Genomic DNA, 23,907 nt, shown 5'->3' with positions numbered 1-23,907 from the left:
GTTCACTATTGAGATTTGGGGTTCCTTTGAAAATACGATTCTCTTTTGCGTCCACCTTCGTTGCCTTGGAGTTACTCAAACCGCGACCCTCGGAACAATTGCCTCGGCATTAAGTCGACGCACTGTATTAATTTATTTTTTCCGACAGTCACGTTCCTTTTACCTTGGGAAGTTTCCGATTCTGTGTTGATCCTATGATCATTATTCTGTAGCCCCTCGGCAGTGCCGAGTTAATAGAACACAATCGGGGGCCCGTAGTAGTAGTGTATTTATGCTTAATACCCCACACACTCTACAGTAGCATGGCATTCAAACGACATTGCCAATACGAGAGCGAAACCTTGACAGAGAAATACAAAAGACACCATGCATTTTGAAAATATGATTAACGACTCTTCCAAGGAAAACGGCGGCCATCTTGGCCAGAATGGCCATACTGCCACACAGAACGGTTCAGGGGAAAACCGGCCCAAGTTTACCCTGAAGGACACTCCTGTCGAGAATCAACGTCCGATGAGAGTTGTGATCGTCGGAGCTGGTTTCTCTGGCATCTACTCAACCATCCGGTAAGTCATCAGTCTATTCAAATTTGGGTGTCTAAGAGTAAACGTTCAATACTGACGACTCGAATAGAATGACTCAGAGACTGAGGAATATTGATCTTATCGTCTATGAGATGAACGAAGAAACATCAGGAGTCTGGTAAATCGTCTGGCCTTTTCTTGGTGACCTTGTTCTAACCTGATCAATAGGTGGTTGAATCGCTATCCCGGCTTGGCCTGTGATATCCCATGTAAGTCTCTATCTTGGCTTATGATTTCTCATGACTGATGGAATCGACAGCATATTGTTACCAGTTCAGCTTCGCGCCAAACCCCTATTGGTCCTCACTTTATGCTCCAGGCGCAGAAATCCGTGCATATATGCAAGATGTTGCCGAGAGATATGGTGCCAATAGGTTCATTAAGACGTCTCATCAAGTCATTTCGGCTACTTGGGATGCGGGGGATAAGGTCTGGTAAGTGATACGAAAGGGATGTCACTGGCCTCAGGATCACTGACAATAGATTTAGGAGACTTACTGTAAAGAACATCAAGACCGGAGAGACATTTGAAGATACCGCCAACATCCTCGTCTCTGCAAAAGGTGGTCTCAATCAGATAGCCTGGCCGCAGATCAAGGGACTGAAGCAATTCGCGGGTAAGCTCATGCACTCTGGTGCTTGGGATGAGAGGTCAGTACATGATCAACTTTCTTCAGGTGAAAAGAACTTAACAGTTTGACAGTTGTGACTTGAAGAACAAACGAGTGGGGATCATTGGCAATGGATCGAGCGCCATTCAAATCTTGCCGGCAATCCAACCACTGGAGGGCATTTCTGTAACTTGTTTCGCTCGATCGCCGACCTGGATTATTCCTGCATTTGGCGACACAGCTATGCAGAAACTAGGAATGGATCCTTCACAGACCAAGTGTAAGTTTCTGAACAAGTCCTGTATTTGGGGATGTTGGGCTAACAAGGACAAGTCTCGCGCCGCCACCAAGAACAGTTAGCGAGACAGCCAGAGAAGTACTATCGGTGGCGAAAGACACTCGAAGATGAGGCTGCAACGATCTATCCTTTGACCTTGATGGGCACTGACGTCCAGAATGGGGCTAGAGAGCTCTTCCGTAAACAAATGGAGGAGAAACTACATGGCAGAAAAGACCTACAACAGATTATCCCTTCGTTTGCCCCTGGGTGTCGTCGTTTGACCCCAGGCCCTGGATATCTCAAGGCGCTCCAACAGGATAACGTCACCTTTATCAGCCAGAAGATTGAAGAGATTACGGAACGAGGAATCAAAGTCGCCTCGGGGGAAGAGGTCGACTTGGATGTATTGGTGTGTGCAACTGGATACGACGTCGAAGCACCTCCGAGTTTTGAAGTAACGGGCCGGAATGGGACAACACTCACCGAAAAGTGGAAGCCACACTTTGAGACCTACATTGCACTCGCAGTCGACGAATTCCCCAACTTCTTCCTCATCGGCGGTCCCAATTGCGGTCTAGGCTCAGGCAGTTTACTTAGCGTCTTCGAAGCACAGGGCGATTACATCGTCAAGGCGATCCGCAAGCTTCAAAAGGAAGACTACGCTACCATCGAAGCCAAGTCCGAGCGTGTGGCTGACTTTAGTCAATACATAGATGAGTACTTCAAAGGTACTGTGTACACGGACGAGTGCTCATCCTGGTATCGTGCTGGAAGGCTTGGGTCACGCATTGTAGCGCTGTGGCCTGGGTCTTCTGCGCAGTGTCTTGAGGTGTTGAGGTCGCCGCGATGGGAGGATTATAAGTTTGAGAGTGCGGATCCTACGGGGAACTTGCTACGGTGGATGGGTAATGGTTGGAGTCAGGTGTTGACTGAGGGCGATCCGTCGTGGTTCTTGGATCCTGATGTTGTGGATGCTCCAGACGAGGGGAAGCCTGAGGACAGTGAGTTCTATAGAAGACGTCCCTTCTCATACTAGGATATGTACCAGTGCAATTGTATGAGTTGTTACATGGGCAAGGCTACCCAACCTGTTCGTGACGTGACTGGAAGACATTCGATCTGATGCGAAACAACGAGAAGGGATGTTCTACACTGTTGCTGCGGCTGTCACTCCCGGTAAGCTAGACAAGAAGTCCCAAGTAGGCATTTGCATATTTCTTGCAATGAACTGGTCAGCTCATGTATTAATGTTCTTGTACTTGACCAAGTTTCCCCAAGTCTTTCTTTACTTAGGTTGAAACATATCTACTCTTCGGGGTCCAGATGCCATGTATCTCCCACACGAAAGCCCTCAGGAAAAGGGTCTGTGGAATCCAGCACAACTTGCTTGAAGCTTGTTATCCATGCTTGTCCCTCAACAGAAGGATAAATCGCAGAAAACTCGCCAACCTTGGTTGTTCCCTCGACCCTACCAACGAATTCTGTCCCAGTGATACCGCGGTGATAAAAGTTCTCGCCCACCTTAAGCTCTCCCTTTGCATGAAGAACTGCTAGCCTGGCACATGTGCCCGTCCCACAAGGGCTTCGGTCCAAGCGCCCGGGAGACACAACGACTGTGTTGTTTGCTGCCTTCCCATCCTTATACTCGTATAGAGGCTCTGTGAACTCGATGATTGTGACTCCATGAATGCCGGGGTTTTCGGGATGTACTGGGTCTGTTTGTTCCATGACAGCTCTCTTGATGCGTTCTCCGACCTTGACCAGTTTGGCTCCCTCTGTAGTCTTGATCTTAAGACCAACCGATGCGGCATCTACCAACACGTAGATCATCCCTCCATATGCAATGTCGACTTTCACAGTGCCAAGATCCGGTACAGAAATCTCTTTGTCTGTGGCAAACACAAAAGCAGGCACGTTATGAAACCTGACACTCTTGCATTTCCCATTCTCACACTTCGCATAAGCAGTAACAAGTCCAGCTGGCGCATCAAGCTTGACAACCGTCTCAGGCTCCTGCATTGTCACCATGCCCGTTTCCAAGAGACACGTCACCGTCGCAACGGTATTTGCTCCTGACATGGGCGGGTACTCTTCATGCTCCATGATAATGAAGCCATAGTCGGCTTCCGGGTTTGTTGGGGGCAAGACGAGGTTGTGACACATGGCGGAACAGCCCCGTGGTTCGTTCAGAAGTAGGTTTCGAAGATGATCTTCTTTCTTCCAAAAGCACATCATCTTTTCGTACATTGTCTTGCCGGGGACATCGCGAACGCCGCCGACTACGACGTCGCAGACTTCACCTCCGCAGTGGACGCCTACGGTGTTGAAGCTGCGCTTGAAGGGCATGATGAAGAGAAAGAGTGCAACTTTTGTGATGAGGGTGTGAGTTGGTCAAATTGCTGATGGCTACATATGAGGTACTATCTGAGATTGAAGATCTTATACAGGAGATCGCATCGGAATCAACAACCGTAGGACATTGCTGTTTCTATCTGAGGTTTCTTCATAATTGGCTGCCAGAGTAAGTCTGGAACAACGTTCCAGAAAGCTTAGCTTCTCCGCATGTTCGAAGGTTAGCTTAGCCGCTGTCTTCGTGGGGTTTATTCAAGGGTCCTATTTGCGGTAAAATTGAGGCATGTCGGTCGGCGATCCGTAGTCGGTTGCAACACCATCCCGGTTCGGCTCGGATTATTTTGGCCCGAGTGACAGAACACGAGAAAGATGTTATACTTTACATGTAAGTCCGCGGGGATATTGAATGCCATCACTTGATTTTCATGTTTGTCATTGAAGGTCAAATAAACCTATAAGTTAAGGATACAAAGAAGCTTAGATCATAGAAGCTCAGTCACCGTTCATCGTTCATCGTCAAACTCTGATGAGCACTCAATGCCAAAACCCCAGATCATCACCTAGTCATGCCAAAAATCAAGGATCTTAACTCCCAAAACTGGCCATTTTATTGAAGATCTCCAGCTTCACTCCTCATTCCCCGCTTCTTGATGCCTCGGCTGTGGATATAAGGTGACATTCGGCCTTCATATCGGATGCTTCACGCTTGAATACAAAATGGCTCGCGATACCAGCTTTGTTATCCCACGAGTTCGATCACCGTCTTTCGTACCTACTTACAGTGACGCATGATGATTCCACCAAGTGTTTCTCATCTCCTAGCTGTTGGCACAGGAATTAGTACCCTATTTGCCAATCATGTCTCTGCTCTCGACACGACAACTGTAAAGACGGACAATGGTGTTGTTAAAGGCTTTGCAGACGAGTCTTTTCCCAATGTGGTTCAATTCCTCGGTATACCTTATGCTGAGCCTCCGGTTGGGAAACGAAGATGGACTCCTGCCGTAGCCAAAGGACGATTCGAGACATTAGATGCATCACATCAGGGCCCAGCTTGTCCTCAAGCTGAACCATCCAACACTGGTCCATGGCGCCCTGAGTTTCTGATCAAGCCTAACAGTACAAGCGAGGACTGTTTGTACCTCAATGTTTGGACTCCATACAACACTCGGGGAGGCCACAAGGACAAGTTTCCGGTGTTGGTTTGGATCCACGGTGGTGGTTTTGGTGCTGTATGATCCCCCCATTGATGGACCATTCGTGAAATGGAATTTGCTTACATGCTTCGTGTAGGGCGGCGGTAACATTGACTATCAAGTACCTCCCCATTGGATCGCAAGAAGTCAGAAGCACATAGTCGTCAGTCTCAAGTATGTAAAGACAGGCCCCTTCTCACATTTATCACTAACCGTGAAATAGCTACCGTCTTGGAATCTTCGGGTTCCCTAATGCCGCGGGTCTTGACTCTAAGGAACAAAACCTAGGACTTCTAGATCAACGTCTCGCTGTTGAGTGGGTGCGCGACAATATCTCACGTTTCGGTGGAAATCCCAAGAAGATCACTCTCTGGGGTCAGAGTGCTGGTGGTGCCTCAGTAGGGTACTATCAGTATTCGTATCCTAAGAACCCAATCGCGCATGCATACATCCAAGATTCTGGGGGTGTCTTTTTACCAATCAACAATGCTGATTCCTCACACTCCAACTTTACTTCTATCGCAAAAGCATTCAAGTGTGACAAAGGCAATCAGGTCGATTGCCTCCGGAAAATACCATTTAAGGACATACAGAAGAAGGTTGAGAATACAGCGGGAGTAAGCTTTGTCCCTGTAGTGGATGAGAGAACTAGGTTCTCCGACTATTCGAAGCGACTTCTATCGTCCAAGATCCCTAAGCTGGTAAGCTCTCCATCACATCATCTGACCACAAGTGAAAGGGGACTATACTGACCTACCCCTTAGCCATCCATCATCGGTACAAATAGAGATGAATGGAATTTTGGTGGAGAGCCAGCAGAGCCTCCAGTCAAATCACCACCCGAACAAGTCCACACAGACAGCACATTCGGCTGTCCCGCGCACTTCGAAACAGCTCTACGATCCTCAACCAACGCCAAGACCTGGCGATACATGTACTCTTCAAACTTTACCAATATCATGCCCGGAGATGAGGGCGCTTTCCACTCTGCTGAGCTTCCTTTGATCTTTGGAACTCACGACATCGCGCGGAATAAGTCTGGGCCGTTTGAGTACAAGATCAGCCATGCCATGCAGGATTACTGGTTGGCATTTATTCAAGATCCATATGCTGGGTTAACAAAGAAGGGGTGGAAACCAACGGCTGGAGGGTATGATACGTTGCAAACTGGTGTGGAGTTTGGGTACGACAATGAGATTGTCACGAGGAAGTATTCGTTCAATTCTTTCCAGGATGGATGTAAGAATGCTACTGCAGTTGAGCAATAGGTAGTCCCATAGTTGGCTATCAGCAAATCTGCTTACAAGCCAATTGAATACGATTTTACACGATATTTGCCAAGTCTACGCCAATTCTTATCATCTCAAGACCTATCCTTAAGAGCCATCGGGAGCCGATCCGTAGTCGGATGGACCGGCCGGCCGTGGGGTCGAGAACCGGCTCCCTCAACCGGCTCCGACGCTGGCCGTTCTGCCCCTCCAGCGCCGACTTCGCTACCAAGATAAGCATCCGGCCTATATACCCATATCAATATTCAGTAAATATTCATAGCTCTGCTCTTCATCCGATCTTCGTTTATTTTCCACTACACAGCACTTAAGTTTTGCGTGCTTATTCAAGTTCGCAGCCATAAGTCTCAATTGCGAATAAGACATCTAGCTCACAACATAGACGTTACCACACACAGCACAATGACCAGCAACCTCATCGTCCTTGGCGACGCCGAAATCCGAGACCTTCTCATATCTCTACCCAAAGAAGAAGTCCTTCAGTTCAAGGAGGCTCTAGAAAACATCCTCATTGACTTTTCTGTCAGAGGTGAAGGGAAATACCAGCCAACACCAGACTTCGTCAATCGACCAAATGGGCAAAAGACTCTCTTCCGCACATTCACTTCTCCAGACTATGTAGGCACAAAGATCGTGGTTACTCCAGCTCCCATTAAGGATGCAGATGGCAACACAGTGAATCGTCCACTTGGGGGACTCTTGTCTTTGTGTGATTCGGCAGGTGTTCCGACGGGTATACTCAATGCAGCTGAGCCCACAGGGTACAGAACGACACTGTCTGCTCTGATCCCGTGGACTTGGAGACAAAATACGGAAAACATTGTGATATTTGGAGCAGGAAAGCAGGGGATTTGGCATACTCGTCTTGCATTGGCTCTGAGAGGTTCCGAGATCAAAAGGATCACTATTGTGAACCGATCTGTAGGCCGTGCGAAGGATTTAGTCAAGACAGTGACGGAGGAAAACAAAAAGTACTGGAAGTCTTCTGCGAGTCTGGATGTTCTGGATCCTGCTCAAACTGATTATGACGAAGCTTTGGCATCTCTCTTGTCGTCAGCCGACGCAGTATTCTGCACCGTCGGCTCAACAAGTCCTCTCTTCCCGCTCAAGACCATCCTAGGTGATGGTACACGAAGCAGATTACCTTTCGTCGGCGCCATAGGTTCATGGCAGGCCGATATGATCGAACTTGATCCAGAAATGCTTCGCCATGCTGCCTCTCGCGACGACTCATATAGCCCTCGTGGTGCAGAGGGCAGTATTCTTGTCGACGATCTTGAAGAGGCGATGGTCAAGTCAGGTGAAGTGATACAGAGCGGTCTCAAGAGCGAGAGGCTACTTCAGGTTGGAGAGATCTTGGATTGGCTAGATGACAAGTCTGAAAGCAAGCCTGAAGGAGGGGTTGACAAGCTCAAGACGTGGATTAGTGAGGGTTTCATCGTGTACAAAGGCATTGGCGTGAGTGTCACAGATCTTGCCGCTGGAAACGCAATCCTGGATCTTGCTAGGAAGAGAAATGTTGGAACGACTATCTCTAACTTTTAGCTCCATAGAGAGAGTAGACAAGAAGCTAGAGTCTCTAATATGCCAACGCAATTTGGTAAGAGATATGTTGATTTCAAAAGGTACATTCGAAGCAAATTCGGTGGTATTCAATTCCCTATTGGACAGAAATCAGTTATCTGCCAGGATCAATGATATAGAAGTTCATGTCAGTCTGAAGCAACCCTCCTTGATGCAGCCTATTTTCACGGCCAAGTATGTACTTGATCCGTGAGAATCCTTGAGAGACTCGGTGAGCTTTGATAAACTACACTATTCTTCCTTTCTATAGCTCCAATCTTGTTATAAAGAGAGAAAAACTTCATTTTTAGGCTATCTCTGCTTACAATCACAGATGCAACGAGTTGCTGTAAGTCGATGATGGGGCTGTAGATCGATCGCCCTGGGGTGCATGTATGACGTCGTTTACCGAGCTTTTCCCGCTAAACCCGCGTCGCTAAACGCTAGCCCGAAAATAATTCATCGTGCCTGGAGAGCTCGTGCTCAATAGCTTCGTGAATCTTCAAAGAACTTCAAATCTTGGACCTTGTAACATATTCACGTCTACCACATATCGGCGCTTAGGCGGCACCACGACATACTTCGCCGTCTCCCCATACCTATATATCAACACCTCTTTCATCAACGACGCGCATCGAGACATCCTCCCCAATTGAACACCAATCGATCATGCGATAGCACCCTTAAATACTGACTGACAGAGCGCTCCCCCCGTCGCCCAACATGTCAGTCAGCCCAGCGCCCTCCCTCCAGCTCGCGGAGTATCTCGAGAAACTCCCCGGCACGACCTTCCGCAAGCTCTACCAACAACCCTCAACCGCGTTCGCCATCTTCCGTCGCATGCTCCCGCACCTCGGTTCGTCACCACAACCACTACACCCGCCCAATCTCTAACACCCCCCTAGCAAAGACCTTTGTCATGCGCATCCTCTACTCTCCTAAGCCCATACTCCTCAGCGATCTAGACGACTGGGTGAAACCGAGCCATAAGCGCCAGAAGGACCAGGCGCTGTCGATCCTGCGCGTTCTGCACATTGTTTCGATCACGGCGCCTTCAAAGGAACGGCCGCAGGAGATGCAACTTACTACGAACTTTAAACTATCCCTTCGACTCGCGCTATCCGGCGGTGGCACACATAACTCCTTCGGCGTACCGTCAACACTCCAAATCCCCCCCGAAATCGACATCACCTTCCTCGACCGCTACGCCCGAAAGAAATGGGAAGACATCCTGCACTTTGTCGTATCTAGTGTTGGCTACAAGAGCGCCGGGGAATCTTCTGGACCGAATAAGAGCGTGAAAGAACTCCTCGTCGCGGGCCGTCTCGTCGATCGTAAAGCAAGCGGCAGCGTTGGGATCACACAAGCGGGTTTTACCTTTTTACTACAAGAGGCCAATGCGCAGGTATGGACGCTGCTGTTGCTCTGGCTGGAGGCTATGGAGGTGAATAAGATGGCTGGGCTGGAGGCTACAGATATGCTCTCGTTCCTCTTCGTGCTCGCTAGCATGGAACTCGGTCGCGCGTACGACACGAATGCGCTGACAGAACAGCGTAAGAACATGTTGCCCTCGCTTGTCGACTTTGGCTTGATTTACATCCCTAATCACAAACGATCCATGTTCTTTCCGACGCGTCTAGCTACAACCCTCACCTCGAGCAGCAATAGTCTTCGCAGCATCAGTGATGGCGTTGCAGCCGCTACAGCAGCTGCTCTTCAGCCAGGCCAATCCGGCGCACCAGGGGGCAGTGTGACAGCCGCCAATACAGAGCAGCGCGGCAGTGTGATCATCGAGACCAACTACCGTATCTACGCCTACACTCAATCAACACTTCAAATCGCCGTACTCGCTCTCTTCACCAAACTCGCGATGCGCTTCCCCGACATGGTCGCCGGTCGAATCTCCCGCCAATCCATCCGACAAGCCATTCAATTTGGCATCACCGCCGAGCAGATCATATCCTACCTCTCCGCGCACGCACACGATCAAATGCACCGCACCGCAGCTCTCAACAACAAACCTGTTCTCCCTCCAACAGTAGTCGATCAAATTCGTCTATGGCAGCTTGAAAACGAGCGTATGAAGACCACGAGCGGGTTCCTGTTCAAGTCATTCGAAGATGATAGGGAATACAAGGATATCTCAAGATTTGCCGAGGAGGTGGGTGTTTTGGTGTGGAAGAATGATGCTCGGCAGATGTTCTTTGCGAGCAAGCACGAGCAGATTAGAGACTATATGAAGATTCGCAAGAAGACGGAATGAGAATACTTCCGTAAGGTAAGACGGGAAAAGGGGGGTAAGAGACCTACAGCATTGGAGTTTTTGGCGTCGATGGGATATCTAGATGGACTCACTAAAACGATATTTCAACTCGAAGGGGGGGCCAAATTATGGTTGGCGTTGTGTGTGACTGCATTTCAGGCTAGAATCAGTGCAATTCGGTATCAAGGATGTTCAAACATGTTGTTAGCGACCGAAGATTTCTACAGAAGATTGTGCTAAATCTTATGAACTTTGACTGAAATTATCCAGATACCTAGTCTAAACTAAGGATTTGTTGCACTAAAGTCGTCTAAATATGTTGTTAACTTGTCAAATAAATCCTTCAGATCAGAGTGACTATCGTGTTTCATTTTACCCTTTCGGCGGCATATGATCATAAGCATTCCCATTCGTATCATGGTGATGAAGAATTAGGCATCAAAAAGAAATTAATTATTATATAGCTACAGCATTACCTGCATTCCTTCATGCCTCTTCAATCATAATACAGACTCGCCAATAAAAACAAACAGCTTGGGCTTTGACAGCTTGCGTCTCCATCAGGAAATAAAACCCTAACATAGAGGTGTACCACAATGCCAACTGTTGGCTGTAAACATGTCCCTTTCAACTATTATACACCTTAAAATGATCCAAGCAATGATAAGTGAGCTCAGAACAAAGAGAGCAATCATGTGTGTCCGTGCTTGTCTTCTTCCTCCGACAAAGAGCATTTAGTTGATGGAAACCCGCTTCCCACGTCCTCTAGCCGCAGGAACCGGCTTCGTCTTTCTGGCGACTGGTACGCGCGATTCGCTCATAGTGGGGAGGCTTCGTCTGCCTCCTTTGCTGGGGTTTGTGCCAAAAAGCTTGCCCATCAGACTCTTGTCCTCCATGCGACCTCCCTGAGGAAGGAGATGTGGCTTTCCCACGCGGCGGGCATATGACTGCTGCCAGGCTACCAATGACCGGCGTGCTTCGCTTGTAGTACAAAGGCTTTCGAGGTGTTGGAAAATTCGCAGGCATCTAGCATCCTTATTGCATGGTGGGGTGCGAGGCTTTGTTCCAGTTAGACTTGTAAGTGCCGATGTGGTGGTGGAGTGGGAGAGGTGAGTCGGACGGGAGTTGACAGCCACACGATCAGTGGTCATTGCGTGGTACTGAAAGAGATGCCCAGGACTCGAGTCCAAGGCGCTGGCCTCCCCATTGCTATATTCTTCGGCTAAGAAACGATCATGCAGAGAAACAAAGCGCCCGGACCAATAAGCAGATGGTTGTGATGTGGTGATATGGCTGGGGTCTGGCTGCACTTCTGTCGCCGTGGTGCCGGAACTGCTGCTGGATCGAGAAACTAGGGATGCTCGCGACAACCCAAGTCGTGAGGTAGTTGATACGAATAGACTACTTGTTGAAGATGCAGACGTTTTGCGAGATGATGGGTCATCGGAACTGCGGGATGAGGAGAGTTTGGAGTTGAGTGAAGACCGGGAGATGGATGTTTTAAGATCGCTCAAAACGGCCAATGTTCGTGACTTTGGAAGACGGCTTTTGTTCTTCGGAAAACTGCCCTGGTAAGCATATTCTGGGAGAGCTGACTTTTTATGGTCGGAGGGGGGGACGTTCTCGTCTTGGACGGTAGTCTCGAAGCTCAACTCCTCATAGATGGAGTGGAATGAGCTGGTTGTGGGCAAAGGCTTGATGGGGGCAGCACTCGAAAGGTACTGATGCGAAGATGAAGTAGTAAGGCCAGGCTTCGGGGAGCTCAGGGTTCTCTTTGTTGTGGGCAGATGAAATTTGGTTGTTGGTATACGAGTCTTTGTTGAAGTTGAACAAGAGGCCGCATTCAGGTTGCAACTCGAAGTCGCAGTCAGCCCAGACCTGGCAATAGTAGGGGGACTAGCAAGTGATCCATGTGCCGAGAAGCTAGCAGACAGTCGTCGAGTGGCTTTCCTAGCTTCAACGTTTTCTTTGTCCGACAGTGACTCGTCTGAACCACTGCAGTCTTTGATGGTGGGAACAATGATGAGGGTTTCACTTCGAGTGAATTCGGGACCTCGAGAGTTCTTGACAGGTCCAATTGGGCCAGAGATAACAGGCCGCGTCTTCTTTCCGCGCGAGAAGACATTGGACGGGGTTGGTAGACGAAGTCGAGAAGAGGATCTCTGGAAGCCAGTGCTGTTTCGAAAAGCCTCCATTGCTGCTGTTGTTGCAAGTCGAAACGGAAGCTAAAGGTAAGGCATTGCTGGCTTTGTTGTTGTATTAGATCATGCCCTCCCACTCAGCTTGCCCGGGGAAACAAACGACTTCTTCTAGCGCAAGCAGGTGACGGGACGTAGCTGTCAACTCTTCGTCACTGGCAAAGCGCAAAGCTCGACCTGACAGACGCTGACACTGGCAAAACTTCACTACTACACATCAAAATAAACCAGACGTCTCCAGGCAACGCGTCCAAAAAACAAACACACAGTCGCTAATATTCCCAGTCTTTTTTCAATCCTGTCCCATTCTCTTACTGTGCTCAGCGTCGTGTTCCCCCTCTCTTCATTGCTGTCACCCGAAATCCCAACAACGTTCGCTGGTTACCTCTCTGCCCGCAAGCTATTTAGGATACTTTCCAAGAATCACTCTCAATACTCTTTCCTCTGTTTCTGTTATTTGAAGAGTACATCTTCTTCTGGCCCTTGGTCGCAGAAATAACCATCCTTTTGAGCAGGACGCTTTGGTTGTTCGGCCCTCTATCCCCTTATTCTTTCTGGAGCTCTCCAGCTCTGCGTTCTTCAAAACATAGATCTATGGTTCTTCTGGGTAGTTCTTCCCTAACGTGTAGAGTACCTACCTATAGCTTAGTACCTTACTGCTGTTAATGTTACCAAAATGACGAGCCGGGTAGGTAGGGGCTTATCGTGGTCTTAATATCCAGTGCCTGTCTATTCTTTGTCTAAGGCCTTATCCAATGCATCGTAACATTAACGTCGTCTACAAATGTCCATTTGTCTCCCCATTCTTGCTTCCATTGCAAAACTCGTCATTCCATCCATTGATCTCAAACTCAAACTTGAAATCGCCTTCTCCCTTTGGCACCGCGTTACCATTTCCGTCCCAAAGCGCCCGCTCCACCATCGTGACATTCCCCTCCCAATCGACCAGAACAACGGTCTGTCGCTGTGTGCCATACATGCCAGTCTCGAAACCCATTATAGGTGTTGTACTGGGATCCGGTCGGCCCTCGGACATTAGCTCTTCAGCAGCGGCTTGATCATCTGTCCATTCACCCGGTCCCTTGGCCATGGCCGCTTCCATTGCCTTTCGATGCTTTTCGTCGCCGATCAAGGGGATGAAGACACTATTCTTGAGCTCGTGAATATATTCGACGAGACTAGCGTTTTCGTTTCTGGGTAGTGTGTCGTGGCTGAGAACATCAAAGAGGTCCGAAACAAAGTCGTCCTTGCTTTTCTTGTCCGACACAGATTTGTCGATAGCTTCTCGGAAGAGCTTCTTTCCCATGGCGATCTTGGGCCATTCGTCTTGTTTTCCGTTCGCATCGAATGCTGTGTTGCTCAGACCCCAAATCTCACCGCGCTCTTTGGCGATGATGGGCACCTCTTCGACATTGCCCGCCCGGTTGCTTACAATCGCAATACCTTGAGTCTGCTTCCTCAGCTTGCCACAAACCATAGAAAAGCCGCCGACGCCCTTAACGCCGTCGTTCTCGACCAGTTTGTGGACGCTGTCCTTGAGGCTCTCTTCAGGCGGTGTTCCCAACCAGGCGGTGACCATACCGCCGCGGCTTTTGGCAGCATGAATAGGGTGGTTCTGGTCCTGAACATCTGTTTCTCGGTAATTGGTGAGCACGGCCATTAAACCGTCCTTGCTGATGCCCATCCATGTTCCTTTCTCTGCTCGTTGAAGATCCCGCGACGATAAGACTGGTCGCCCAGATGTACCGTGAGTCCACCAGTGAGGCCGCGATGTCGGCCTAAGAATGAACTCGTCCCGATTATCGATGGCGATTAATGCATAATCGGGATGCGCAGTAGTGAGAAGTACGATGCACATGACTTTGGTGGCTTTCCACTAATAAATATGCGTGTCTTGCTTTGTGGGAGTGTGGTTCGGAGATTTTGTCTGTTCCTGAAGTGACGTTGAAGGTGGTTGACGCAAGTGGCATTCATAAATGTTGAACCCGTTGAATCGCTTACAGTGAGTGGGTGGGGGACCTCAGCGCCTTTAAGCTTAAAGACTCCCTAATAAATAAGTGCCTTGGCGTGTTTGCCTCGTCATGACAAACACGTCAGTTTCCCCTACTACGTGTCGTGTTCCTGAGTTGTCCCTCGGTAAGATAGCGTCCCTCACTTGAGTTAGATGCCGAAATGATCTGATGTCGCTACGGCGGTCGGCTTCGGGATATCGCCCCTCAGCTCCAGCGAGTTGCGTTGCGGGGAATGGGAACAGCTGAGGCTTAGAACGTGAGATGACAGGGCGTAACAATTCCACGTGAAAGACACCTGATACTTGGGTAATATAATCCTTGCTCGTTTAGATCGATCCAGATTGCCGGGGGTCTCCGGGTCTCAGATCTTTTCTGTTTGTGACTTTGTGTCTGGCCATTAATTTGTCGCCTTATTTATCGTCATTTGAGATCACACCATCTCAACCATGATATGCTGCTTGTGTTTGACAATCAAGAGAACGACCATTATTCGGGAAGAAACCACATTTGGTGAAGCAGAATTAAGTCCCCTCTTCAATACAATTGATTGCCAAACATGTAGTTGTTTTTGCTCTACAAACATCATCGTTGACTGCTGCTATTTTTAGGTACAGATCGGTGTAAGTGGCTCTCATTTGAACCTCGACAGAGATGCAATTGCATGACACTAGAGTGAAGGCATGCTGGGCTTTGTATAACACCACGTAAAATCATAAGTGATATTCTTTCTCGAGCAAGCTCTTTCTGAATGCGACTGGCATTCTCTTACAATTGCAAGATCAAATAAGTGAGGCAGCACGAGGCGTTCTCCCGCAATACAACGAAGGTTTTCAAAGGTGGGCCCTGATAGGCTGTCGAGAAATATGCCACTCCCGTGAGTCTGTCGAAATGCGCGCTCTTTAACAGTATAAATCTAAAGTTTATAATAAAAACCTGGCAGTTTGTTGGTCAATTCCCGTTTTGGGTTTCGGATCGCGCGCATTTTCAGGGGTAATTTGAACTGTAGTGAAGCCATGATATCTCGTCTAAGTCGTGAGCCTCAGCGATATGGGTCCCCGTCAATTCGTATCATGGCCATGATTTTCGTATCGAGTGGCTCATCATATTTCCCGTAGGAAAGATTGACTCTCAATTTCATTCAGTGGCTCGTATAGTGCTTGCAATAATTCCAAGATGTTGAACAACAAGCCAGTCTTTGCTACGGCCTCGTTTACTCACAAGAACAGCATGCTCGGTCACACAGGACTTTGCTAGGCAGCAGATTTCTCACCATGTCTTTCTAGCGGAAGTTAATAGGCTTGTCCAAAGTCTATAGATGCTCTCATCCATGGTTCCGTGCCACCATTTCGGAGTGACATGAAAATGTACCACGGCTACCAAAATAGGGCAAATACTCTACTAGTGATCGTCTAGACTCGGTCGTATTGACTCCAAGTACTCTATATATCTATATAATCTGAACCAGCTGAACTTCAAGATCTCCTGAGTCGGACTTGTAAATGCGTTTATGTTCGTCTACCCCGACACAGTGGCGTTCTCTCCTTGCGTGCGGCTCCCACCTCAAATCAAAAGCTTCATTTAGTTCAATATCATACAAGTTTCATTTCGACCTTTGTAACTGAAGGGAAACATGATCATGGTTGTGTTCAGCTTGATCCCCGTGGCGTAGGGGATGCCCAATCATTTTAGGGAGCATTCGAGGGTGTATTATATACTTTACTCAGGAAATGCGCGCAAGATAATGGCTTTCTTCTCAGTGGTGATCTCACCTCCAGCTTCACTTACAAACGAAAGTATACCATTACACTTTGTAAATAACTTCCATGTCTTTACATATCTTCCCATCCTTCTACCATAAAAGAGACAATATCTCCTTTTGTTATTATCTAGCCTGTCCTCAACGACTTGAGATCGTCTCGCGGAATGGAACCCCTGGTTTACGGCCAGCAGCGATAGCAGGAAGCGGCCAAGAAAGAGTGTATGAAGTACCTACCCTTGGGGGAAAGCGAATGACAAGAAATTAGGGAAAGGGCAACCTCTCGATTCGCCGTAGCAACGATTGCACTCACCGGTCGTAACCGGAGTGTAATACTGATAACGGGAACCGGCGTCTCTTTACTCTTTACTCTTTATCACATCAAAACATCTCAAGTTCCTCACTCTCAATCACATAAGAACATCTCAACTTTATCACATCGAAACATTCCTACCACACATCAAGGGAAATCCACCCTGATATTAAACTTACCCCTAAACTACCATCAGAAATGTCTTCTTTTACACCAATCAACGCTCGGCAGGTGGAAGAGAAGAAGCGCGCTCGAGCCAGACAATGCTACTGGTGCGTTGTCATGAAGCCTTTGGAGGAGCTCTGCACGCACCGGGATAATCCAGACGAGCAGTGCTGTTGCGATGACTACGAGATCAAGCGCAGCAAAGAGGAGGAATCTGCGGTTCAGGCAGAGACGGAAGACACTGTCGGGGCAGAGCATGAAGCTCCTGCTCAAGCGACCGCGGAGCGACCCATTGTCAAGGAAAGGGCCCGCGGCAAGGCCAACAATAAGAAGACGTGCTCCAGGTGCAACGGCAAGAAGTACAACATGAGCAACTTCGCGGACCACATCAAGGTCCACGCCCTGGAAGAAAACGGGGTACAAGCCCGTTATCCTTGCAAATGCTGCAAGGCCGGAAATTGTGTTGTGGCTCAGAGGCCAGCGAGTATCCAGACGTACTCCTGCCTAAGCTGCCTCAGGTCCCATAGGAAATGCAGCTTCAATGGGCTCAAGACGAAGCCGCGTGAGAGATGCAGACCTGGATTGCATCCCGCTCTGCTGCGCCGAATAGCGTAGGCGTGGTTTTAGTGTCTACGGTTCAGCAGTTGGCGTTATACTGGTCTGGGAGTTTAATGGTTTATAGAGGTTAGAAGGGATATACCTCCATGAGGGTTCTTGAAGGGCAATAGACTCGTACTTTAGTGACCCCTGTGTTATTCACTAAACTAGAAATAGAACATCCGACCTTTGAAGCTTTCTGAATCTGAAAATCTCTTGTACAGGGATCTAGCTACCAAGATATCTGCAGGTGTTGTCATGCTAAGGTAAAGCTTCTAGGGGCATATTTATAGAGTTCCGCAACAAACAAGACGTTTCTATACATATTCTCTGTGCATTGTACACTCTAAAGATTGATACATTCTCTATGAGGATTTCCAGCTTTATTGAGGCCGAGGAAGGGGCGTGTATGTCTCTACTGTAGCTAAACATTTGACGCCAACGTCATGCAGGGTGGCCTTAACAGAAGCAATCATCAAATACAGAGCGGACGTTTCACCCGCCGCTAAGTAGTGACTAACAGTATTCAAGCTACAGAAGCAGTTTACCAGATTTCAAACTGTTCAACTTCGCTCCTGAAAGATTGTCGACTTCTGGATCAATTGAATGCCCCAGAACTCATCTGGCTGTCTGGCTTGGGGCCTCATCCTCTCGGTAGCCAGGCTGTACAACTGATAAGAACTTCTCCATTTTGCTGTTATATAGCTTAACTCTTAAATCTTTCATGCTTAAAGAAGTATTGGCAGGTCTTGTAGACCGGCACTAGGATTATAAGGATACCTATACATTGTGGATCTTAGGGTTGTAAGACTTGCTCGTGTCCCTAAAGCGTGCAACTCGTAGGTCTTCTCTTGTCTATAGGTGTATCACCGACGATAATTTCGACGCCTATAGTCTCTTGGCCCTCACGCATCATTGCCTTGACGTCTGGCGCATCTCTTACACAAAATACGAGTGATGTAGAACAAGGGGCATGGTAGGGCATCGCCTTGGCGATTCGGTTTCTAATACTTATATAAATTGCCGCCGGATCTGACAATTATATCGATATTTATTTACATTACAAGTACATGCTTAATATAATATAATACAAGGAGAATAGTTGCGACATGGCTCATGTAAGGCGTCCTTGAAGCATTTGTCTGCTAAGTGCGAGCCCCTAATTGTCTTTGCTATCAAACAAACATCTCTCGCTGCAGAGAACAAGTACTTCCATTCAAAATGCGATATAATTCGAGAAACATGGTGTTGAAATTGTCAGGCCAGTGACTGGTATAATAGAGATAGGTGGATGGAACAACCAACATCACTTCGTCCTCTTACTCGGCCAAGAGATGATTGCCGGCCACTTCAATGTGGAGGAAATCAGTAACAGGAATGGCCCTGCTTCTAGAAAGAACAAGCGTGATCCATTTATTTTAATCATAAATATTGTGACTTCGTTTAACAAACCTCAGTATAAGAGTGGTGGATGTTCGAGACTAGGCGGTGCCTGAGGTATCGCGATCAAAGCCTCGCTGTGTCCCTTCATCGAACGGATAGGTATAGGTTCTCAAGCGCTCCTCTAAAGCTTCTTGGGTCTTTGCAGACCTACGATGAGCAATACTGATTTGCCGCTTGCCAATTCACCTGTGACTCTCTCCTCAGCACGATGTGTCCTACAATGCCCTCACATTGGTCGACCCAGCAACTGGTCAAAGCCTCTTGAGGGTCATCCAGCCTCTGCGCTCACCAATAATCTTCAGTAAACCTGGTCAATCGTCGACTACGAAACATATTAGCACTATGCCAACCTCCATTTAGACAAAGGCGTGTCGGTATCACGGATATCAACCCGGTCTACCGTCCCATTTGCTAACATCGCCACCATTCACCATCACCGTGAATGACATTTCACAAGGCTGTGCCTCTTACCCCGCGGTTTTGTATTGGCTCCAGACATGTGAAGTGCTTGCCTCGCGTGAGATATTGCCTGGCGCGACACGTTTCGCGTATTAGGAATCTGAGATATCGCGTGTGCGTCATCGTGAGCTCCCTCTTGCGCGCTGCTGCCTATCACATATCCTGGCACTTTAGGACTCTGCTCAAATGACTTGTACCAAGCAGGAGGTAAGTAGGTAAGGCAGTTGATTCGATGGTCGGTTTGACATATCGGTGTGGCTGTGTCAGGGGCTTCCATGATGTGCTGGCCAACTATTCAAGTTCACGAGCGTTTGCGATAAAGTGTGACTCATTTGTGTAGGCTTATCGATAACCATCAATCCTTGAGAAAAGAATGAACGGTTGATTTGTTGGGGATTTCGTCAGGTTGAACGGGGGGCAAAAGACGCCCAATCGCCAAAGAAGCATGGAAATTGGGTGGCGGGGGAGTTGTTGATGAAATGACAGGATGGACGTGATTTAGGCAGCAGGGGACACGGTCATTCTTATCAGTCACAGACGAGCGATAATTATCATTCAAACGAGTGGTTTGAAGTTGATATCGTCCTACGTCACTTGAATTAATTAGGCTCACAAACTGTCACGTCACGTCAGCCCGTGAGAAATGGAGATGTTTGATGGGCCCGCATACGAGACCCAGAAAATCGGGAACCACGGTCTCCTGCAGGACCCATCACATGCCTCCCGCTGCCGCTGCCGCTGCCGTTTTGTTGCCGTGCGCGAATCGGGCCCCGGTGGCGGACCCGGCCGAGTGGTTGTGGCTGGACCCTCGAAAAGCACAGCCACATCCCACGTGGCTAGTAGTCATGCAATATGCAATGGAGGGGTGCGTGTTGAACCAAAGAAAAAAAAATCACCACTATATTTTGAGGCCTGCTGGCCAATGTTACTATTCTCACGAGCAAATGATGTGTCAGCGCTGCTGAGGTGGTGATAACCTTGGCAGCAGACCACCTCTTCACATGCCATACTGAGGCATCATGATGAATATCACGAACTAATAGACCTTATCACGACTTTCTCACTTACTCCTCCGCTCGCCCTGTCATTTCGATTTGCGAATATTCATTCTGTGGTCTAGGGTTGGTTACCTACTGCAACCGTGCAGCATCGCATAACAACACAGGGCTTCATGTCGACCCCCCTTGCTCTCCTCTGGCCATGCCCTAATCTCGCCATTGGTACATAGCCTATGCTTTTCCCAAAACTGAGATGTGATGTGACGTGTGAAAGAGCGGGAACATGTCGTTCTGGTTCCCGAGCTGCAGATTGTGCTAATGCATCCATTGGTCGGATCTCATTTGTTCTACGGCCGGACCCGAAAGGGCCCAGCACCAAAGCATCCATCCTGTACCCTCGAGGCATGGACAACGCAGACAACACCACCTTTCAGAGAACCGCTGGGCATGAACGCGCCTGAGCCTTGAACTGGAGGGGCTCACCTCACGTATGACTCTTCTCTTCTCCCCTCTCTGCTGTTCTTCTTGTCCACGGGACTACCGGGATCAGACTATTCTAGGCTTCTATTTCGTCACCGACAACTGGAAATTTTTAGCTATAATACTCCATCGTGATGCAGCACAACAGGGCGTTGGCGCTCCAACAGAAGACATGTCAAAAAAAGACCCTCTTTTAAAATATGCAATGCATGCAGCTGCGTGTCTTTGCCCTAATGGCCTCGCAGCACACCTTAAGCGCTCTCATGCATTTGGAGAAGAGAATTTTCCAGTGCGAAGGGGGAAAAAAGAGGAAAAAGCAACATAGAAACAAGAGTGATCGCCCTTGTCAACCCAAGTGGAGGACGCTATAGCGGGCACTGCATTCTAGTTCCGCGATCTTTAAAACGGCGGTGTTGCTGCGGTGTGCTTTTTGATCGTCGGCGCTTGATCTTGTCTTGTATTAGCGGAAGGGTTACATCTGCAACGGCTTGAAGTCTAGTCAAAACGTAATGTAATGTATATGTAAATGTATGTATGTGTATATCTTGAGCATTAGAAAACACTAGGGAAGCAACTTTACTGCACGCCATGATACTGGCAACATGCAGATTTCCTACCGTAGTACACACAGTTTCTCTCTGAGCCTTCATTAACAACGTTTCACTGAGAGCCGCCATGGATCTGTGGGATCCTGCATACGTCACTATGCGGCCAGCTTCTGGTCCTTGTATACCTTCAGCCTTGGCCGTTTTGCGTCCACGTCGTGATCTAGGTCTCGGGGAGCTGCAGGGCGATGGGGTTCCGTCTTTTTCTCTCTCTCTCGAGTCCTATCCTTGAAGCGCTGTGCTGCCTCTGATAGCGGCCCGTCTTCGCAAAAGAGCCCCGCGATGGTGCATCCCCATCAACGGTACGCACCCGAGCAATGGGCACCGTCTTTTGCAACAGTCGGTGAGGAGCAGAGAGAGAGAGAGAAAAAAGCTGAAAAAAGACCGCCTTGTTGTTATAGCGTCCGCAGTAGGTTGGCTAGACTGTTGGAGGGGGAGGGGAAACCTGGAAAACTTGTTGCCAAGGACCATTTATTTTTTCGAATTTATTTTTGGAGGGGCATTGGCTTTGTTGTTTGGAGGGGCATTGGCTTTGTTGTTTGGACATCGTCGCTTGACGCAGCGAATAGAGGAGAGCTGTCGTGTAAGGATAAGTCAAAAGCACCAGGGTTCTGCAGACGCATATCCGCCATGCAAAAGTCCTGATCAAAAGAAGAGAAGAGCTCATTCTGGTGTTCTATTGTGCCCCTCCATCACTTACACACCGGGGGTAGTACCCTCTCCCGCCTCCCCTCTATCGTGAAGCTTGATTGATGGTGGTGTACACAGCAACGTGTCTGTGTATGTATGTCTGCGTCTGTGTCTGCGTCTGCGTCTGCTAGACAAGGCAGTGCGTGTGGTGGATGCCAATCGGCTTCTAACTTGGGGTGCATGGCGGGACCGATATGACGGGGCCGCGGGTTTGTTTGGACATCAATACAGCAAAGCAGAGGGTATATGCATCGAGCTGCAGACACTGTCAGCGCCAGCATCAAGGGAAGGGATAGCTATGAGTCACCGGCTCATCCACTCGGAGGGCCATTGAGAGCAGTATCGGTCAAGAAAGATGATGGCGGCAACAACCGACAGCGCCGAATATCGAGCGATGCGATGGATCAGTCATTTCAAAGTGCGGCAAAGCTGTCAGACAGAGAGCAAGGCTGTCGTAGACTCCATCAGTAAAGGAAGGCATCTCGCGACGAAAATTTATCCTTGAAGTAAGAAAAAGGCAAAATATTCATGTTGGACAAGGGTGATCGAGGATTGCATGGAACAAGGATGGCAATGGGGATTGCAAGTCCACCTCAATGGCCGCCAACAACAAGGCCGACGACATTATACGCCGCGAGGGCGTGTGCGTCTCGATGTTGGACATACATATCCATATCCATATCCATCCATGCATCCGTCAGAAGCCATTGAGAAAAAGATGCAATTCTGAAGTTTTTTTTTTTTGAAACAATAGCTGAAGAGCAAAACACACCGACCAAGACATACATACTACAGACTTTCAGACCAGACCAGAGACAAACTGTTGATGCCCAAAAATGTCCATCGCAATAATCTTCCTTCTCTGTTGCTCTGTCAAAGCCAACACCAACACCATGTTTATTATCCGTATTCTGAGATAAACACACCAGACAGTCCTAGATAATTTTAAACCTGGACTCGGCTGTGTACCACATGCCGACAGGGAAACTCGCAATGACAAGGGCAAGGCTTCTCTTATTATTAGCGTATGAAACATGGTGCCCAGCAGCAAGCAGAGGATAGCGTTGGGCCGCGATATTTTTTCCCTTCTAAAATTCATTGCAAGGCCTAAAGGGGGGCGTGCGGGGGGAGTGTAAGTTATATGTGACCCATTGTCTCTGGCCTTAATCTCGGGCCCAGGTCAAGGCCAAGGTGAAGGAAGCTCAGACCGAACGCCCGGGTCTCTCTTGTTATTGAGTGTCGACTGTGTATGTACACACTGTACAGTCGCATTCTTGACCCTTTTTCCTGAGGGTTGTGCTGGCTTGCGCTGCGTTGTCGTGGGTGTTTTAATGTGTTGGTCTTATGGCCAGGACCAGTGCACAGCCCATCCCGTGTAATCTGGTGGGAAATCCTTGTCTCAGAGCTGCACACTGACCGATTTTTGCCAAATATTTAACATTGTGGGCACACGCACACAAAATAATTTTGTCAAAATGGAAAATGTCATGAAAATATCATCGATCCTGCAGTAATATTAGCAACACCGACGACAGACTGGGGTTGAAGCTGGGCAATGTTTGAAGCAGACTCCATCCGGCTGTTGTCCGCCATCCGCGAATCCACCAGCAGAGAGCTTCTAGAGAAACTCTCGAGCCTCTGAAAGGCCAGAATCGTCTCCCCGCGTACCCATTACCCGTTTGAGGACTCCATCCTCGTGTCTGGATCGCTCAGCCGCTGTCATTGTGGGTGCCATTAGGGCAATGTCGTCGGCGCAAAGGCCGCTAGACCTCAGTGACCGAATTCTGGGACTCAGGCACGCGTTTTGCACCATGACCAGGGGGGAGTCAGTAGTCAGTCATCTTGGACGGGAAGTCAGGGTCCCCCTAGACACGCCCGTCCAGACTCTATCCCCCCTGGCAATGACCACAAGCTCCGAGGCCTGTTGACTCCGGCTCCAGGAATTCTTATCCACCCCCTGCTTCGTCCGTCCCATCGCCGGCCATTGCAAACCCTATCCATGGTCATTTCAAGGATGTTTGATCAATACCCTTGTCCCCTGGCCCCGGGGCAC

At 48.6% G+C, this 23,907-nt stretch overlaps 8 protein-coding genes across 8 annotated transcripts; 5 read left to right on the top strand and 3 right to left on the bottom strand.

Moving 5' to 3' along the window:
- Positions 1-381: 381 nt before the first annotated feature.
- On the top strand, positions 382-2,511 carry FSUBG_2461 (uncharacterized protein; the record flags this gene model as incomplete). Its single annotated transcript, XM_036680236.1, has 7 exons — positions 382-566; positions 634-702; positions 753-793; positions 844-1,018; positions 1,074-1,235; positions 1,288-1,475; positions 1,529-2,511. The coding sequence occupies 7 exons, from the start codon at positions 382-384 to the stop codon at positions 2,509-2,511; spliced, it is 1,803 nt and encodes a 600-aa protein (XP_036541979.1).
- A 269-nt stretch (positions 2,512-2,780) lies between these two features.
- Positions 2,781-3,821, bottom strand: FSUBG_2460 (proline racemase; the record flags this gene model as incomplete). The annotated part of the gene is made up of 1 exon (XM_036680235.1): positions 2,781-3,821. One exon carries the CDS (start codon positions 3,819-3,821, stop codon positions 2,781-2,783), a length of 1,041 nt encoding a protein of 346 aa, XP_036541978.1.
- A 797-nt stretch (positions 3,822-4,618) lies between these two features.
- On the top strand, positions 4,619-6,291 carry FSUBG_2459 (chlorogenic acid esterase precursor; the record flags this gene model as incomplete). The annotated part of the gene is made up of 4 exons (XM_036680233.1): positions 4,619-5,059; positions 5,121-5,197; positions 5,247-5,724; positions 5,788-6,291. The coding sequence occupies 4 exons, from the start codon at positions 4,619-4,621 to the stop codon at positions 6,289-6,291; spliced, it is 1,500 nt and encodes a 499-aa protein (XP_036541977.1).
- Positions 6,292-6,714: 423 nt separating this feature from the next.
- FSUBG_2458 (ornithine cyclodeaminase) lies at positions 6,715-7,857 on the top strand (the record flags this gene model as incomplete). The annotated part of the gene is made up of 1 exon (XM_036680232.1): positions 6,715-7,857. The coding sequence occupies one exon, from the start codon at positions 6,715-6,717 to the stop codon at positions 7,855-7,857; it is 1,143 nt and encodes a 380-aa protein (XP_036541976.1).
- Positions 7,858-8,598: 741 nt separating this feature from the next.
- On the top strand, positions 8,599-10,138 carry FSUBG_2457 (transcription initiation factor TFIIH subunit 4; the record flags this gene model as incomplete). Its single annotated transcript, XM_036680231.1, has 2 exons — positions 8,599-8,731; positions 8,781-10,138. The coding sequence occupies 2 exons, from the start codon at positions 8,599-8,601 to the stop codon at positions 10,136-10,138; spliced, it is 1,491 nt and encodes a 496-aa protein (XP_036541975.1).
- Positions 10,139-10,872: 734 nt separating this feature from the next.
- FSUBG_2456 (uncharacterized protein) lies at positions 10,873-12,333 on the bottom strand (the record flags this gene model as incomplete). Its single annotated transcript, XM_036680230.1, has 1 exon — positions 10,873-12,333. The coding sequence occupies one exon, from the start codon at positions 12,331-12,333 to the stop codon at positions 10,873-10,875; it is 1,461 nt and encodes a 486-aa protein (XP_036541974.1).
- Positions 12,334-13,114: 781 nt separating this feature from the next.
- FSUBG_2455 (T10) lies at positions 13,115-14,194 on the bottom strand (the record flags this gene model as incomplete). Its single annotated transcript, XM_036680229.1, has 1 exon — positions 13,115-14,194. One exon carries the CDS (start codon positions 14,192-14,194, stop codon positions 13,115-13,117), a length of 1,080 nt encoding a protein of 359 aa, XP_036541973.1.
- A 2,421-nt stretch (positions 14,195-16,615) lies between these two features.
- On the top strand, positions 16,616-17,148 carry FSUBG_2454 (uncharacterized protein; the record flags this gene model as incomplete). Its single annotated transcript, XM_036680228.1, has 2 exons — positions 16,616-16,999; positions 17,110-17,148. The coding sequence occupies 2 exons, from the start codon at positions 16,616-16,618 to the stop codon at positions 17,146-17,148; spliced, it is 423 nt and encodes a 140-aa protein (XP_036541972.1).
- Between the last annotated feature and the right edge of the window lie 6,759 nt (positions 17,149-23,907).

Source organism: Fusarium subglutinans (assembly GCF_013396075.1).
Source record: "Fusarium subglutinans strain NRRL 66333 chromosome Unknown NRRL66333_c0000021, whole genome shotgun sequence".
Classification (NCBI taxonomy): Eukaryota; Fungi; Ascomycota; class Sordariomycetes; order Hypocreales; family Nectriaceae; genus Fusarium; species Fusarium subglutinans.
This window is presented reverse-complemented; position numbering and strand designations above follow the sequence as displayed.